Here is an 18,895-nt window from a genome sequence, read left to right on the forward strand (position 1 = left end):
AAAAAGAATGGCTGAGAGGCTAGGCTGCTTTAAGATGAGAATACATTGTCAGCCCGGCTCCTGCATTTATCATGACAACCACCTATCCTCAACCCCAAGGGCCAGAGCTTGCCGACAACAGCAAAATGATAACTGCTGGTGCTGGTAATAATTTTTTTATGCAGGAACACCAGAAGTGACTTCCAAGGAGCTCCATACTGTGTGACAAAAAGGTGTCGTCACAGGAAATGGGGGGCTGTGACTAATTTGTGTTAGTCACTAACCCAAGATGAGTGATGCTTGTAGAGGTCAGTTGAGCAATCCATTGGACTCAGAATTAGTTGAATACACATTAAAATTAACTCGAGTCTTCTAACTAAGTTCTTGCTAAATACATGTTCAGGCTACGTCTTCCAAAAAAGCACAAAAATGATAGAAACACTTTGCAGTCCCTTAGTTTGGTAGTGTGACACCCACAAGCTGAGAATGGGAGAAAGGTACGATAAAGGAGCACTTAAAAACCCCACAAATATAGCATTTAAATCCCATGTAATTAACAGTTATACAAAAAATACAAAAACAAACTGCTATCAGGGATCTAGAATTTGCCAGATTCCTAACAAAGAGGGAGGTGGAATTTGGTCTACAGTAATTCTTATTTTCTTTAACTCGCAATAAAAAACATGCCAGGAGATGCTAGTTTGAAAGTCTGAAGAAGAGTGCTTCTTATCTGATTGGCAGGGTTTTTTCCTGGTACATTGATACATCATCTATGTAACTGGGACTGGCAAATTACACCACTCAGACTGAATTTCTTACATCTCACTATTCATGGAAGGTTACTTCTCTCTGAAATGGGCAACTTGAGGAAGGTTTGAGAGTTCTTATTCATAATCTTAATAGCCGGTTTACTCTTTCAATCAATCAATCAATCACAGCATTTATATAGCGCACTACACACCCAAAGGGTCTCAAGGCGCTAGGGGAGGGGGGTCCGCTACTGCTCGAACAGCCAGGTCTTGAGTTGCTTCCTGAAGGCGAGGTGGTCCTGCGTCAGGCGGAGGTGGGTCGGGAGGGAGTTCCATGTCTTGGCGGCGAGGTAGGAGAAGGACCGTCCTCCTGTGGTGGCTCTTCGGATGCGAGGGACGGCGGCGAGGGCGTGGCCGGTCGATCGAAGCTAGCGTTTGGGAGCGTAGAAGTTGAGGCGGCTGTTGAGGTATCCCGGGCCTTGGTTGTGTAGGGCTTTGTGTGCGTGGGTGAGGAGTCGGAAGGTGATTCTCTTGTTGACCGGGAGCCAGTGCAGGTCTCTCAGGTGTCCGGAGATGTGGCTGCGACGGGGAATGTCCAGGATGAGAAGTGCTGAAGCGTTCTGGATCCGCTGGAGTCTCTTCTGGAGCTTGGCGGTGGTTCCGGCGTAGAATGAGTTGCCGTAGTCCAGACGGCTGGTGACGAGGGCCTGGGTGACGGTCTTCCTGGTCTCGGTGGGGATCCACCGGAAGATCTTACGTAGCATGCGCAGGATGTTGAAGCACGACGAGGAGACGGCGTTGACTTGTCTAGTCATGGAGAAGGAGGAGTCCAGGATGAAGCCCAGGTTGCGTGCGTGGTCTGTTGGTTGGGGTGTGCTGCCCAGGGCGGGGGGCCACCAGGAGTCGTCCCAGGCGGAGGGTGAGGATCCCAGGATGAGGACTTCCGTCTTGTCCGAGTTCAGTTTCAGGCGGCTGTTCTTCATCCATTCGGCTACCTCTTTCATCCCTTCGTGTAGGTTGTCTCTGGCGGTGGCGGGGTCGTTGGTGAGGGAGAGGATCAGCTGGGTGTCGTCGGCGTAGGAGATGATGTTGAGGTTGAGGTTGTGCTGGCGTGTGATGTCTGCGAGGGGGCCCATGTAGACGTTGAAGAGGGTTGGGCTGAGCGAGGAGCCTTGAGGGACGCCGCAGATGACTTCGGTGGCTTCCGATCTGAACGGAGGGAGGCGGACTCTGTGTCCTTCCGGCGAGGAAGGAGATGATCCACTCCAGTGCCTTCTCCTGAACTCCGACGTTGCTGAGGTGCTGTACTAGGGTACGGTGGCAGACAGTGTCGAAGGCCGCGGAGAGGTCTAAGAGGATGAGGGCCGCTGTTTCTCCGTTGTCGAGCAGTGCTCGGATGTCATCGGTGGCTGCGATCAGGGCAGTCTCGGTGCTGTGGTTTGCCCGGAAGCCAGACTGCGAGGGGTCGAGGGATCCGTTCGTCTCGAGGAACGCGGCCAGCTGCTTGTTGAAGGTCTTCTCGATGACTTTTGCAGGAAACGGGAGCAGCGAGATGGGGCGGTAGTTCTTGAGGTCGGTGGGGTCGGCTGCTGGCTTCTTGAGTAGGGCGCTGAGTTCGGCGTGCTTCCAGCTCTCCGGGAAGGTAGCGGTGTCGAAGGAGGTGTTGATGATGTCCCGCAGGTGGGGTGCGATGATAGCGTCGGCCTTGTTGAGACGTGGTGAGGGCAGGGGTCGGTCGGAGATCCGGAGTGGATGGAGTTCATCGTGCGGATGGTGTCTTCGGTGCTGATCGGAGTCCAGGCGCGGAGGGTGGTGGTGGGGGGCGGGGGTTTGGTCGTGGCGTGCGTCGGTTGAGTGCTGAAGCTGTTGTGTATGTCCGCGATCAGAGCTTGTAAAGTTAGAAACTGGAGTAAGGTGTCTCGAATTCTAAGCCGTCATTCTCTAACATATTATATTTAGTAGGCTCACAAACACATTCTTTTGACCACATGGAATAAACTGCATGCAGTAAAATTATAATAAAACATTGTTGTAACTATTAAACGTGGAAAAGAGAATGTCTTGGCATATATAACTCGAAATACATTTGATAAATGCAAATATTTGACATTTCAAAATGAAGAATTAGTTGGCTGAACTACATAAAGCAGGAAGATTTGAGTTTGCTGGAAAGGAGAGAGTTTATGGTTTACCTTGCACAGTGCTGTTAGATCTCGGTGTTTACTTTTTACCAAGAATTCGGCAGTGATATCACGTGGTGGTTTAACCTCGGATGCCTCCTTATACTGCTGGTGAAGCTCTTTAACCTTTTCTTTTAAATTAACCATCTAGAAAATAAAATGTTTTCGGAGTTTAATTAAAATGTAATTTGTATCCATCGGTCACAGAAAGAATGAGCAGTCCCTGCATGTACAGAAAAGTGCATGGAAAACAACTTTACAATCTATTGTATGCCATCTAGACCATTTATTCTACAATTTGCAACAATGAAACAATGTACATGGTTCCTGACTTTTCATTCACTCAGCTACCATGAAGGGTCCTGTCTGCCCCCCATCAATCTGGATTCAGATGCTACTATATTCTCCACTAACCCATTCTGGTAATCTCTTCAAGAAATATACCACCTTTAATGTACAAACTATTTTTAATTTCTTTCGACTCTGTCCCCTTATAGTCTTTCTTCAAGGGTGATAGTAAGCAAACTAGAACTAAGTCAGCGGTATCTGACCCTCAGTCCTCTGAGTATACAGAAAAACTCATATCACACGTAATTGTTTAGTCAACATGCATCATTTTGGCTCCTCTGCTCCGGATACTTTCTGCTTAAGAATGTAAAGATATAATTCCAAAAACGGTTCGGTAAAATTAGCGAGAAAATGCCTTTTTTTGATCATTTTTAAAAATAATTAATTTTAAAAATTGAACTGCGCAGGCAATGTATACGCAGGTGGGGAGGGTAGGCACCACAAGAGGGATGGTAAAACAGGAGTGGGGAGAAGCACACTTGAGAATTAGCAAAATAGAAGGGAAGAAGGAGCACACAGATAAGAGAGAACAATAGATTATGGAGGGAAGCATACAAGGGAGTCAAGAAAACAGATTCACTCTGGGAGGGCTTTAGCAAACATAAAAGGTAAGTCCCTAAAAGTGAGAAGTGCAGGGCAAACATAGAGGCTATGCTCCAGGTAAGGGACACAAATGATGGACAAGGCAAACTACTGAATAAGAAGCAGCAAATGAGTGATACTAAAGCCAACCAATAGTGGGCAATTGGTGGGATTTGAGCCTATTGCAAGATATTGACAATCTAACTATTAGTATTTTTCAACCAGACTGGTAAGCTCAACCTGTTGAATCATACAAGAAGAAACTAGTGTAGTTCAAAAACATAAGCCATAACATAGCCACAGAGAAGTCAGAGCAAACATAGATTACCTACAGTCCAACCAAGAGAACACTACTGGGAGAGCAAACGAATTGACAGTCAATTGGCAGGAAGGGGAGGGAGGGGGCCGGGGGAGGGGAATTGTCTATAATACTTTAAGGGAGAGTTATTTTGAGGGTTAATCGGGTTCATTATAGGTATGACTATTGCACAATTTAACAATATATCCACCATGAAACAAATGAATGGCTTGGTTGGGCCCTCTGGGGTTTAAACATATGAACAGCAGGTCACACATGTCTATCATGTGTGAACACTAATATCACTGAGGTAAACAGTAGGTCAAAGTAAAACATATGCAGTTCGACAACAAAAAGAGGTTTGAAGGATATTAGTACAAATAAATAAGTATGTCCAACTGTGTTAGACTGAAAGTTGGGGGCCAGGACACTCATATAATGAAATACTTGGCTGTCTTCCATGTTTCATGCTTGTAAAAGGACACTTAACTTTCAAAAATATGTTATCACTGAAGAGAGGCATGGAAAGGGAGAAGGGCTCCGCTACCTCAACTATAACTGCTTTTATGTACCTGATGGGTTATCACAACTTTGTAGCTTCCCAGGGTCACTCTCCTCCCAGCAGAACAATAAAGAATAACTGCTGACAGTGAAAATAATGATAACAGTGAATGCAGAACAACTTATTTTATTCACAGCAAGATTAAACATAAATTAAAAATAAATGTTCTCACTTCTAAACTCTTTGTTAAAAATCCTAACTCCAAAATAACTGTGCTGGTGGAATATTTGTGGCCAGTGCTTAATTTGAGCCGATGGTTTCTGGTGCTTAGCACAAACACTTAATCATCAACACCAGTCATAAGCACCAGTTAAGGACACATTCATTTTTTGTAGGCACAGGGAGATTAAGTGAATTGCACACAACCCACAGGATGTTGAGCCTACGCCAAGGCTGGAACCTGGTTTCCCAAGTCCAAAGTCAGCAGCTCTGGCAGTTATGCGCTCACCCCCCTTTAGGGTGTCATGGTCAGTAGTTAGTTCTGTGCTAGGCAGCGCTAAAAGGAGCAATGGGCTAGTGTAAGCTGCCTCCTGACGAGATCCCCAGCACTTATTTTTTCACAATTTAACCACTGTTTGTGGCGATGAAATCAATATCTTACATGGTGTTTAAAACGATTTAGTATGCTAAGCTTAGCATTCACATTCAAAAAGCTAAAGAAAGGGTCTTGCGAGACAGCTATGTCAGCATTTTGGAAATCATTGCTAAGCATATAGAACACTAAATAGTGTTGCCAGTGTCATAGGCAGGTAGAAAAGCCATTGTTTAAATATCAACCCCATCCCATCCCCCTCACAAAGAATTTCTTCTCAAAGCTGCATTTGCTATTGTCCATACTGATTTGGGTGACAGACAACCCAGAGGACAATGGTTTTATTTTATACTCCAATATGAGAAAGGCAAGTTTCCAATCCCAGTTTGTGACAAGTAGTGCTGTAGATTAACATATTGTGCATAATTCCAGCATCTGGTGTTTGGCTTGGATGAGTACAACTTGTTTTCTTCGAAAAAAAAGTATTTTTGAGTCCCAGGACCTGGTGGCTCCATAGATTGTTTTTCCAACACAGAGGGCGTAATGCTTTTTCTGGTAGACAGTATCTACCTTCACATTCCTCACCTTTTTAATATCCTATGCGCCAGCATTTCACAGAAGCTTTCTCACTAGCTTTCCCACATTGACACATGCGTCTGAATCCACAAGGCTCCGCACGCGGCACTGGAGCCATGAGAAGCCCCGTCGGCATACTTTCAACGTGTCGTTTGAAACTAACATCATAAATGCAATTACATATTCTAAGCTCTTAAAGAATTACATATGAAAAGTCATACATGTAAAACACACAGATGTCTTTTTGGCATATGCAGATGAGCAAAAGGGAGGCGGGAGGGTCGGTGAGGAATCTGCAGGTAGATACTGTATCTACTAGAAAAAGTATTACCGAAGATAAGTACATTGTTCTATCGATGGCTACATCTACCTGTGGATACCTCCCATTTTGAATAGAGTACCCAAGCAGACCCACACTCAAAGGTAGGTGTAGGTCTGCCTATACCAAAAAATGCTGCAAAGTTTTACAAGCAAAGTGACCATCCCTTCTCACTGCGGAGGCTAAACAATAGTATTTTGCAACAGTGTGAAGGGAGGCCCAAGTTGCTGCCTTACAAATATCTACCACAAGGACTCCTCTAGCTAAAGCAGATTTTGCTTTCGTAGAGGGTGCACACATATCTCCGGGAGGTCCTTTTTTGTGTCATGGCATAGCACATCTTAATACAAAGGATGATCCATTTTGAAAAAATCTTTTGGTGAACTGCCTTTCCTTTCATTTTGCCAACATATTCCACAAAAAGCTGGTCATCTAGCCTGAAATCACATGTCCGGACCATGTAAAAACTGAAGGTACTTTTGGGATTCAATCAATGGAATTTTTCCTCCTCTTTAGATGTGGAGGAGGATAGAAAGTGGGAAGGGTGATGGAGTGAACGTAATGGAATGGAGTAATCACTTTCTGTAGGAAAGTAGCCCTTGTTCTCAGAACCAACTTATCAGTAAAGAAAGTGGGGAAGGGAGACTTAATTTGTAAGGCCTGTAGCTAACTAACCTGTCTAGCAGACGCTATTGCAACAAGGAAAAAGTAATTAAGAAATCTTAAGGGAAAACTGTGCAAAGGCTTGAATGGAGAACACATTAGATAAGTAAGAACTAAATTAAGATCCCACTGAGGCATAATGAAAGGAGTGGGAGCGTAGGTATTTATTTTAAAGTCCCTTAATAAACTTTAAAACTATAAGAGACCTAAATAGACAATGTTGAGCTGGTAAACATCAAAACGCTGAAAGGGAAGACAAATATCCCTTAACTATTGCAGCTGCACACCCTTGTTGCGCCAAAGAAAGATCAAAATGTAAAATAGCCGACAAATAGGCATTTTAAGGATCTATAGAATTATCATTACACCACTTAATAGACCACCTGCTAGCATACAGTTTTAGTGGAGTACCTCCTAGATGATAAAACAATATCCACCACATCGGAGGGGCGAGAAAATGAACTAAGGCTGTCCCATTCAATCTCCAGGCATGTAAGTGCAGGATCTGGAGGTGGGGGATTTAGAACCCGTCCCTCGACTGCAAGAGCAGATCTGCCCTGAGAGGAAAACAGAGCGGAGGGCACAAGGAGAGGTGAAGGAGGTCTGTGTACCAGAACATTTGCTGCAAATCCAGGGCCATTAATATTACTTGAGCTCACTCGAGGGGAACCTTTAACACTCAAAGAAAAAAGGGTATGGGGGAGGGAACGTGCAAAACAGAGTGGAGCACTACCCCAATTAAAACGCATCCCCCAATGTCCCCTGCACCAGATACTGGAGGCTGCAGAATGACTGGCAGTACACATTTTCTTGAGTGGCAAAAAGGTCTATCTTAGGAATCCCCCATAACTGAAAAATGTGTAGAACCACTACCAAACGGAGATGACACACGTGGTCGGCTGAAAATGCTGATGGAGAATGTCTGCATGCACGTTAAGAACTCCGGCCAAGTGATTTGCAACCACACAAATCCGATGATCCGGATACAAGACCAGAGTCGTAGAGCTTGTCTGCAGAGAGGATACAACCCTACTCCCCCTTGCTTGTTGATGTACCACATCGCAGTAGTATTGTCTGTTAAGACTTTTACTGACTGACCACGAATGGAAGGGAGAAAGGCCATGAGAGCCTGAAGTATAGAGTGTAATTTCAACAGACTGATATGACAACTGTTTCTGTAGTGACTAAAGCCCTTTCATCTCCACACCCCCAGAAAAGGTCCTCAATCTAGGGTGGAGGCATCCATTAGAACTATGGACACAGAAGTAGGTTGGTTAAACGGCTTCCCTTGAGATAGATTGGCAGAAACACAACACCATTAAAGATCCATTGCAGTGTCTTTGGAGATCTTGACATACGTATGGATATGCCCGTTCTGTTGAAATCACTGGCTGTAGAGGCACCACTGGAGGAATCTCATGTGCCAGCGTGCATGGTTGACCAACCGATTGCAGGAGGCTAACAGGCACAAGACCTTCAGGACTGGAACTATTGCTTTATTCTTAACCAACGGAACCATAGCCTGAATGTCCAGAATCCTCTGCGGAGGAGAAAAGGCTTGACTCATTGTAGGTCCAGTAGTGCCCCTATAATAGCTAAACAGGGTGTGCAGGAAGGGCTCTAGGTGACATTTAGGAATACTGATATTCCCAACCTTCTAAGATGAGCTGCAACTACTGCCATCACCTTCTTGCAGAGTTGAGGTGCAGAAGTAAGATCAAACAGGAAGACCACAAACTGATAGTGTTCAGACCACCATGAAGCAGAGATACTTCCTGTGCGACTGCAGAACAGGATGTGAAGGTCCGCATCCTGCAAGTTGATTGACACCATACAGACTTCCTTTTCCAGCACAAGCGCGGTGCTGTTCTAAGTGGTTATATCTTTGTGGACCAAGAAGTATTGAATCTGATGGAATTTTGTACTGGAATGTATATTTTAAATTGGACACTTGTTCTGTTGGAAATTGATCTGATGTTGGATTAATTTTCGAATAATAAAACTTTGGACTACAGTATTGCACTGAAGATGTTTTGTGAATACTACGCTCCTTCCACTAATCTTCATATTTTCGGATCTCTTGTGGCCTAGACGGTAGACCACTGGAAGAAGAGCGCAAGAATTTCTACTTTTGTGGTGTAATTGCTTTGTTGATTTTCTCCCAGTGCTTACTGAGTTACCTTTACCGTTGCTTTCACCCAAAGAAATGCTTTTAGTAAAACCCCGGAACATCTTAAATTGTTTGCAGTCCAGTCTAAGCCCAAGAAGACCCAAAGAACGAGCTGTTGCTACTCCGTCGAGCCCCATCAAATGGCAAATCCATCAGGGCATTCTGTACATCCAGAGAGAATCCAGAATCCTCTTATCCATGTATGCCTTCTGGTAGTGATCGAAGTACCCATTGATCTAGCCACCAAATCGGCAGTATCCGACCCAGATTGTATAACCCGACAGACTGCAGCCTGACCATCATTCAAAAGTTCAGAAAAGTGCCCATGAGCCTCAAGCAGTTTTGAAATAGATGTCTTAAAATCCAACAAAAAAATATATGTAGCGACCTAAAAGGCAGGTTGGGTTTGTGGAATTCAGCGCCATGCTGTCCAATGAAAACCCCTTCTTAGAGAATCCAAAAGGATGGAGCAGTCGTCTACCTTCTGCTGAAGAAGGAAAGGATTCAGGAGTCTACCTCTAACACTAACCCTGAGCAACCAAACTCTGAGGTAAAGGATGAGAAAATAAAAAGAGCATAGCTCCTGGAGCCTGCTTGTACCTTCTAGCTACTGGCCTACATTCAGATCTGGCTTGGCTAAAGCCTCATTAAAAGGTAACCAAGTTTCTGAAGACCACAATGAAGAGTGCACCACCCCAGTCAGCAAATGAGACTAAAGTTCCCTAGCAGGAAGGGGCAAATCCAACATTTCTGCTGCCTTCCTTATAAATGTATGGTAGGAAGTGACTTCCAGTGGTGGAATACCCTCCAGGGACAACTATTTCTGTTTCAGGGGAAGTGTCCAAGCCACTTGCCTCTCCCAGTCCTTTAAACACCACTCCACTATATACTGGCTGACCGCAATTACAAAGCCAGGAGAATTGACTCTGAGGTTTCAATGGGGTGCCCTGCTCATGCAGGGGCACCCTCACACTTATAGCTAAGCACCTGACCTCAGGACTGAAGGGCCTACCATAGGGGTGATTTATAGCTTTAAGCGCAGTGACCTCAGATATAAGGAAACATACCTGCCGTGAGAGGTGCGAGCACCAAACCACACAGGCTACAATGGCAGGCCAGTAGTCAGCGTTTAAGTAGACTTCCATGGTTGGGAGAAAACATGCTGCAGCCCATGGGAGACCCCTGGTGTACCTGTGCCCATGGTACCTTAGTAGCATATACTAGTCAATTCAGGAAGAAGGTCGAAAGCCAACAACTGTTGCTGCTCCATCTCTCTGCAAGGAGGAGGAAAGTTGACAGATTCAGGTGGAGGACCCTTCCCTGCTGCTGTGACACAAGATCCTCCCGAAGGGGCAGTCTGATTGGAGGACTGCTGCTCATTCGAAGGTACCAGACTCTCCATGCCGAGTCCGGAGCCACAAGGATGACTTGGGCCCGGGCACTTTTGATCTTCTTGAAAAATCTGGGCAGAAGTGCAGGAGGCCTTAGCTCCATTCACGATGGAAAGCGTTGCCAAGGAATTGCTACCTTGGAAACGCCAGCGAGCAATACTGCTGACATGGTACGCTCTCTTCGGGGGCGAACAGATCTAACCAGGGCTCTCCTCACTGCTGAAAGAGACCTTGTGCTACCTCTCACTGGAGACACCAACGACTGAGTTTGTCCATTCTGGGATTCAAAGAACCTGCCAGGTGTTAAACCACCAGGGCCTTGCCCTGCTATTCCAGCCATGTCCAGAGACACATGGCCTCTTGACAAAGGGTCCATTACCCCACCCAGTCCTGCTTGTTGCAGTGCCACATGGCAGTGGTGTTGTCTGTAGACACTTGTACCAACTTCTTCTTCAAAGAGGGAAGAAACTCATTCAAAGCTAGCTGGCTTGCCCGAAGTTCCAACAAGTTGATATGGAGCCCCAACTCCGCCGGAGAAAACCGTCCCCTTATCTCCACATCTGCCATATGGTGGCCGCTCCATTCCAGGAGTGATGTATCACTACTGTGAGATCTGGTTGGGAAAGAGAGAGGGGTCTGCCTCTGACCCAATCGCAGTTTGTTAACCACCACTGTAGGTCCTTTACAGTTCCCTCCGAGATCTGAACCATGTTGGAGAGATTTGCTTGATGCCCTGCCCACTGAAACTTCAGGTCCCACTGCTGTGCCAGCATGTGCCATATGGCATCATTTACCAACAGGATGTAGGAGGCCATGAGTCCCAGCAGCCTCAGTCATTCTCACAGCAATCCAGGTAAGGATCCGAAACAATTGTATAATTACCTTAATATCCTGGACTCGTTGTCCGGGAGGATAAGCATGAACCTGCATGGTGTCCAGAAGAGCTCAGATGAAAGGGAGCATCTGAAAAGGAGTGAGGTGTGACTTCTGCATGTTCATAGAGAACCCCAGTGAATGCAGGAGGTTCAACGTGGTGTAGAGATGGGAGACGACAGCTTGGGGCAAAGACGCCTTCAACAGCTAATCATCAAGGTAGGTGAAGACTGACACCCCTAACCTACACAGATGAGCTGCAACCACCACCATCACTTTGGTGAACACCCAATGGGTGCTGGTAAGGTCAAAAGTGCTCGAAGCCTACCTCAAACCGCAGGTAATGTCTGTGGGCCGGCAGGATGGGGATGTGAAAATATGCATCCTGCAAGTCCACTACTACCAGCCAGCCCCCTTGATCTAAGACAGACAAGACCTGAGACAACGTGAATTTCTCCTTTTTTGAGGAAGAGATTGATGACACGGAGGACCAGAATAGGACCTAGACCTTTGTCCTTCTTTGGTATCAGAAAGCAGCAGCAGTAGCAACCACTTCCTACTTCTGAAACAGGAGCATTAGAGAGCCAGGAGAGGTGTAACTTCCTCTCCGATTAATAATGGATTATCCGCCTCCAGCAGTTCTTGAGTTCGCAGTAAAGGGGGAGGAAAAGACAGAATAGGGAACAGAATTGCCATCCTGAATGATCTGCAAGACCCATTTGTCCGATGTTATGGACCTGCCAGCAGAGGAGTAGATGTTGAATTCTCCCTCCAACTGGACTGGCATGGTCTTGCAGAACAAAACTAGGAATGCTTAGAGGTGCATCGGCTGGGTGGCAAATGACTTCTGGCTACCATTCCAACAAGGTCAGAATGTATTGCGGGAGTCTGTGCAGGACGCTGATTGGGGTATGGCTGATGCGACTGAAGCGCCTCCCATTGCCATGAAAGGTGTGAAAGACAGTTAGGTGTTACAGAGAGGCCAAAAGGATCTGGCCTTAGTGCCAGATTCTTTGAAAAGCTCCAATGCAGAGGATGCCTTCTCTAAAAGGGAAAAGTCCCATCAAAAGGCATGTCCATGAGATTAGCTTGAACATCATCCAAGAAGCCAGATGTTCTCATTCAGGCATGGCACCTTAAGGCAACCGTCCACGAAACCTCTCTACCCAGCAAGTGAGTCGTATCTAACCCACTCCCAATGGTGAACTTTGCTGCATCTCTCTTTCACTGCCTGAGAGAGCACGGCCCAGCCTCCTCCAGGACCAGTGGCAGCCCTTGCTCAATCATTTCCCAAACGGTATGCGAGAAATTGCCCAATAAGCATGCCATGTTCACCAACCTCATTGCAAGACTGGTGGAAGAAAACATCTGCTTCCCAAGAGCAGCTAGCCTCTTAGATTTCCTGCCCGGAGGAGCTGGAGGGAAAAGAGTCACGTGATGTGGAAATCTGAACTACCAAACTCTCAGTAGTGGGGTGTTGGCTGAGGACACTTGGCTCACCCAGAGCCGGGTGTGCTATTGTACTGTTCACACGAGCCCCTGTGCTAGGCGTGCACCGCGTGCCAAGGACACCTATCAGTGTTTCAATAAAGGGCAAAAGGGGTTCAAATGAGGACGCCCCAGTCTAAAGCACTTCGGTCAAGAGATTAGTCTTGACTTGCACTGGGAGCAACTCCAGGTCCAGGACCTCCCCTGCTTTCCTCCCCACCATAGCATAAGATGATCCCTCCTCCATAGCCACACTAGGCAGAGACAGCATACCAAAATCTGGAGATGTGTCCAGTTCACCGGCCTCTCCAAGCTTCTCATACCAGTCCAGTTGTTCGCAAGGAGCATCCAACTGGTGTTCCAAAGGGTCTAGAGACCCCTTTAATTCTTCTAATGTGCCCAAAACCACTTCAAAATAAACAAGCAAATATGTAGAACCTCTGGGCTCTGTTCGCTCCGGAGTAGACGTCAACCAATGCCGATCTGACCCAGAGTCATCAGGTATCAGAAAGGGGCTGTGGCCACAAGTGGCTCTTGCAGCACCAGGAGCATCGACTTCGGGGCTGGCGCCGGGGAATGTCCCATTGGCGCAATCAGCGCAAACTCTGATCCAGAATTGGATCCATGAGATCTCACTGGCGCGGAGGTCAGACCTGTTGGCGTGTAGTCAGATTGGGCCGGCTCAGACCCCGCAGGGCCCAAAGGCGTACCGGAGAGGTCGGCCTGCTCAAATAAGCAGTGCATGGCCTATAAAACTTTTTTATCTAAGCTGGGGTTGCTAAGGCTTACGGAAATGGGGGAGGCACTGGGTAGGACCTAGAAACGATTCCACAGAACCGTGCCTGGAGCATCGAGGCTCTTCAGCCGTCTGGTCAACGGAAAACAGATTAGGCATATTTTTCTTATGCCTCTTCCCCGAGTGTCCAGCAAAGAAGAGGACTTGGGGCTCCTGAAGCGGTTCTGCAACGTGCCCTTCCTCGATTGGAACTGGGACCTTTGAGGAGTCACGCTGGACTGTGTCGACTGCCAGGACAAATGGAACTTCAATGACCGTTCCCGCAAGGCCTTCAGCGCTATGGCCAGCAGTCAGAGCATGACATCCGAGTTGTGGTCGTGCTCGAGACACCACAAGCAAACAAGATGGGGGTTGGTTACCAATATGGTGCAATGGCAGGTATCACACATCTTGAAACTTACCAGTCTAGAGGTCATCCCTCAAAACACAAGAAAAAAAATCTCTTGACAAAATGATGAAAAAAGTCTGTTAAAAAGATAGAGAGGGGTAGCTCTTCGCTGGATCAATGCTAACTGGCACGGAAAGAAAAGAACTGACGCCGCGCATCTGGGTGGCCCCTTTATAGGGGCCGACTATGTCACAACGAGCCAATGATGCCACGCGGAGCCAGACAGGGTCACTCCACGGCATGCAGGGGTACTGCTCACGCCAAAGAGTCCAGATTCAGTCTGATGCCTGGGAAATTCAAAGGTAAGAAATTGCAGCCAGAAGTCTATCAGATATAGTTTTCTGTTTCCAAGTGCAAAAGTATAATTCTTACCAACTATTACGGTCTCTTCTTGAAGGGGGAGATTGTTTACCCAACACTCTGCTTTTCACAATAGAATGCATGGCGCAGGAGACATGTTGGAAAGCCGAGCTCAGTGAGCAGTGTTCCCTTGCTCTGCCACGCCTAGATAATCCTACACTTCCTTTGATGGAGAAAAGGCTGGATAGGAAGGTCTTTGGGGCTATGCCTACACTCAAATAGGACACCTCGTTCTGGATGGGAAATTTCTGGCCTTGGAGCAAATTAGCTCGGGGCAAACTATATTACCAAAAGAAATATTAGTTTACCACTGACTAAGACACATTTTGCAATCCTCCGTTTGCAAATTTCCTGGAGAATCTCAAAAATTCATGTCTCCTATTAGCACGAGCCAGAGAACTACAAACTGTAGATGGGTATCCAAAATCTATACACTTTTTAATTCTGCTGTTGCCATCACACCACTCCTGGCTCGTGCCACATGGGAGATGGACTTGGCATTACATTAGGCAACAAATGCTGAAGCTTATATAATTCAAGTTGTTCACACTGATGTATCAGACCCCAGCCATCCTACAGAAGCCTGCCTGCCCGCCCCCCCCCCTTCTCCCCCCCACACCCAAATACTGACCGTGCTGCAGATGCTAGTGTACTCCTGTTGACTTTTACCATTTGGTTTGACACTGTCCATGAGTCAACTACGTCTGCAATAAGGTGCTCAAAACCATCTTTAATATCATACTAGTTACCATTAGGAATGAACCCAGAGTCTAACTACTGGATATGTTGCCAAAATTCTCATGGAATATGAGTACTTGACTGCCTGAGTGCTGATGCTGGCCAAACTGCGGATTGTAGTGACCTAGCTGAAAGATCAGAAGCCCAAACTCCAAGATTGGCTTAGGGACACTGCTAGGCATATGGGGCCCGCATTACATACATACCTCTACAGGCTGGAATGATCAGATGTGGCCAATGGGCCACACAGTCCAGAAAATTCATAACTCGAAACACCCAGACCACTTCTTGGTGAGGTCTCAAATGACGATGTGGCGAAATACAAGTAGTGGTTGATTTTTATTCTGGAAAGTCGGGTCATTGATTGTTATGTTGTTACTGTAATGGCAAATGTCTTAATTTTTATTATGGTTAATCCAATAATGGCCCATTATAATAACTTGATATAACAACTTGTATGAGAATTATCCTTAAATATTCAGATTACAGATTGCAAGATGAAGTGACATACCTTATTGAGAACCTCCTTTAAGTCCTCTTGAGTTTTTACAATTTTCTTCCAATGCTCTATTTGCTCATCTTTCACATGCTTCTCCTGTAACCTATGAAAATATTTAAAAACAGACCATACTCGGGATTATTACCAAGGCAACACTGGCTTTGTTCTACATAAAATATTTTGATAAAAAGCGTTCTGTCAGTAAGAGGAGTTTATTATTGACATAACTTTATATTTGCGAAAAAAGCAACTCACCAAGAACCAAAAAAAACAATTTGTAAGGAAGAAATAAACCTGTGATATATTGAAATGGGCTAATCAATTATAACAAACTGTTTAAATAAGGCAACATTTGCTATTGGATCTAGCTAATGAAAACTGTTTCCGCTTGTGCAATGATTAAGGAAACCTTCACTACAGAAGAAACTCCACCATTCTGGGCTACATGTTGAGCAATCACGTCTGCAAAGCTGTATATCATGACTCAAAACCAGAACAAGCATTTGCAATGCAATAGGTCTCGCATTTAGGAGAGTTTGAGCAAATGGCACTGCAAATGCTAATAGCTCAAACTTCCACATATGCGAGACCTGTTGCATTGTAGTATCATTATTATCCATGTTTTCAGTGCCAAAATAATAATAATAATAAAAATAATACTCGTAATTAATCTCAGCACACACGATTCCCCAGAGTCAACGTGCTGTTTCCCTATCATAGAAATGATCACATACACGTTACAGTGAGTTAACCAGAATGACCGCTCCCGGAGACAGATCAGTGGGCCTTGTCGATGGTTTTACTGTGTGCGCAACCTGTAGACCACAGCATCAACGCTCTTGTGGCTCGGGGTTTTATCCTTTCAGGGTTGATAACATGAATCCTTTGGGGGTGGCAGCAAACGCTACGTACTGAAGAGGCTGATATCCGCCGAGTGACCCCAAACACAAACAATGTGGGAGGCCCCCATCTTACTGGCTCTTCTTGGAACCTATATTTTGCTGAGGTCTTCAGAGTAATTATCTAGGGCGGCGAAGATTCTTTTTTGAAGGGGTTGGGGGCGCGAAATGTAAAACATTTACATAGTAAACTCCAGGTAACTACTGGAAATCCAAGGTAGCTGTGTGTGAATGCACTTGCTGCAAAGATCCGTGTGTGAACTACAAGTCACGCCTAAATCTCTGTGGGTGGGGCAGACACAGCTTTCATTGTTAGGATATCGATAAAAGGAGCTTCAATTCACCTGTTATTTACAGTGCTTCGAAGCCGCGAGGCTAGCAGCAGGCGCTATGTTACCCGTTCACGATTACTTCGCTGCTTGCTTCTGGGGCCTGATGCCTCATCTTAGGGTTTCCTTGAGGATTCGCTGGCTGATGTTTCTTGTTTTGTTTATTTGTAGCAGAGGGGCAATGAGGCAGCAATGGTCTCATAGGCAACACTAATGCCGAGGAAAACGGGCTTCTCTGCCCCCTAGTCAAATAAGAGTCATAATAAGGGTGGCCCACTCACCCCATGGGACTCGGCGTCACTGCACTTGCTACAGCACCGAGGGTTGCCCTGGCCCTGCGGACGAGTTAATTGCAGAGAGACGTTTGCCCTTGCCAGGCAGCCTCCTAAGACTCTTGTCACCCTGTCACTGCTTCATTTTAAGGTGAAAATGTAGATTCGTGATCAAATAAATAAATTACATTAATACAGTATTTGCTGCGATATGCGCTGTTGTTGCAAATAACAGCTGAACAGGTTTACTCTTCTCAATGGTACTCATTCCGTCGACCCCAAAATTTGGAAGGCCGGGACTTCCGCAGAGAGAAACCAAACCTGCGACGTCCATTTGAACGCACAGCACGTGCACACAAACATATGCTGTAAGCTAATGAATCTCATATTCAGAACGTTCATTTAGGGAGCGAAACAAGCACACGTGAAGGAGCAGTAGTAAAACCGGGCATCCTGCACATACATACACACGCGCGCGCGAAGCTTCGATTTCTGCAGCAGGTGCAGTAGCACCGAGGCCCAGAGGCTTAAGAGGCCCACCAGGGTTCGAGACCGACCATTATGATAGTTAGTTGAGCCATTTAACTGTACGGACTATAGAACTGATAATTTACGTTGCCATAACATAGGGTGTGTATACATGAAGAGGATATGAGGTATCTTTTATTAAAACTTGATATCTATGACCAAATTAACACAATGATGGCTGTTAATCAGATACAACAATGATACAGGTTGTTTATCTGTATTTATGAATGTTAAGATAATAATTGAGAAAATAAATCACAATAAAGTTAATCTATGAGAACGGTAGGATTATTAAGATTTCTTCTGACTTTGCAACACCTCCCTACGAGAACTATTGTACGCAGTTACTATTACTGAACTAGTTGGCCACCAGTCTAGCATGTTGTAGCTCAGAGTAGGGCCACTATTATCTTTCCATTATTGTGTGACTTTTAAACATACATGTATGTCCTGGGGATTGGGTTAACAGTGCCTTAAAAAGTTCACGAGCGGGCTGCGCCCCCCCGCCCACCCCTTTTAACTGACACGTACGGCCCTAGGCTATGGGGTTCCAGAGGCTAAGGAGGTCCAGGTAGGGGGGTCTCGTGAGCCACATCCCCTTTAATTAAAAGAATAAAATGCCTTGGGACCCCAAGACCTATAGAGGCTCGGAGGAAGGAGGATGGGGGGGGTGTGGGGGGGGGGGGGTTCGGGTGGGGGGACGACACACAGCCCCCTCCCCATTAATTTTTTTTAGAAAGTAATGTGTCCCAAGGGCATAATGATCAGGTGGGGGGTGTACATATATATATATATATATATATATATATATATATTTAACACAGAGCTGCTCCTGCTGCAACGTGGTGACCCGTGGACAAGTGGCGTACACTCCGGCGAAGCAACCGGAAATTAAATATCCATGAACAAAGATGCAGTAAAGTACGCTCTCAGGAATCAAAACTCAGTCCAGAAGTACAATGAAACCTTGGTTTTAATCACACTGTGTGATCAAAACCAAGGTTTCATTGTACTTCTGGACTGAGTTTTGATTCCTGAGAGCGTACTTTACTGCATCTTTGTTCATGGATATATATATATATATATATATCCTACTGGCGGTCACCAGTAGGTAGTTATAGTTCGGACCTAATCCGCAACATTCTATTTGGAATAACTGTGGCGTCGGTCGATGAATACACCCGAAATTCTCCAAGAAAATGGCCTGCTCCGCTCCTTCCCTGAAAGTTTGGGGGTGATTCGTGAAGCGGGGACCGAGAAAAAAGGGTGTCCCAAAACGTGTTTTCCCCATGCAATTTTCCATAGGACCTTTAGCCAGGGCTACAGCCCGAACGGCTGAAAGGAATTACACCAAATTTGGCAAAAAGGTAGAATTC

General features: G+C 45.8%; 1 protein-coding gene across 3 annotated transcripts in view; it reads right to left on the bottom strand.

Moving 5' to 3' along the window:
• The window catches only part of KDM1A (lysine demethylase 1A), a 1,339,130-nt gene that overhangs the window by 755,993 nt on the left and 564,242 nt on the right, over positions 1–18,895 (bottom strand). For all 3 annotated transcript variants that reach the window (XM_086957680.1, XM_086957681.1, XM_086957679.1), the window contains exons 10-11: positions 15,504–15,594; positions 2,921–3,055 (exon numbers count right to left, since the gene is read on the bottom strand). In XM_086957680.1, coding sequence (XP_086813806.1) covers positions 2,921–3,055; positions 15,504–15,594 — 226 coding nt within the window. The remainder of the gene's footprint in view (positions 1–2,920; positions 3,056–15,503; positions 15,595–18,895) is intronic.

The sequence above is a fragment of the Lissotriton vulgaris genome, chromosome 2_1 (assembly GCF_964263255.1).
Source record: "Lissotriton vulgaris chromosome 2_1, aLisVul1.2, whole genome shotgun sequence".
Classification (NCBI taxonomy): Eukaryota; Metazoa; Chordata; class Amphibia; order Caudata; family Salamandridae; genus Lissotriton; species Lissotriton vulgaris.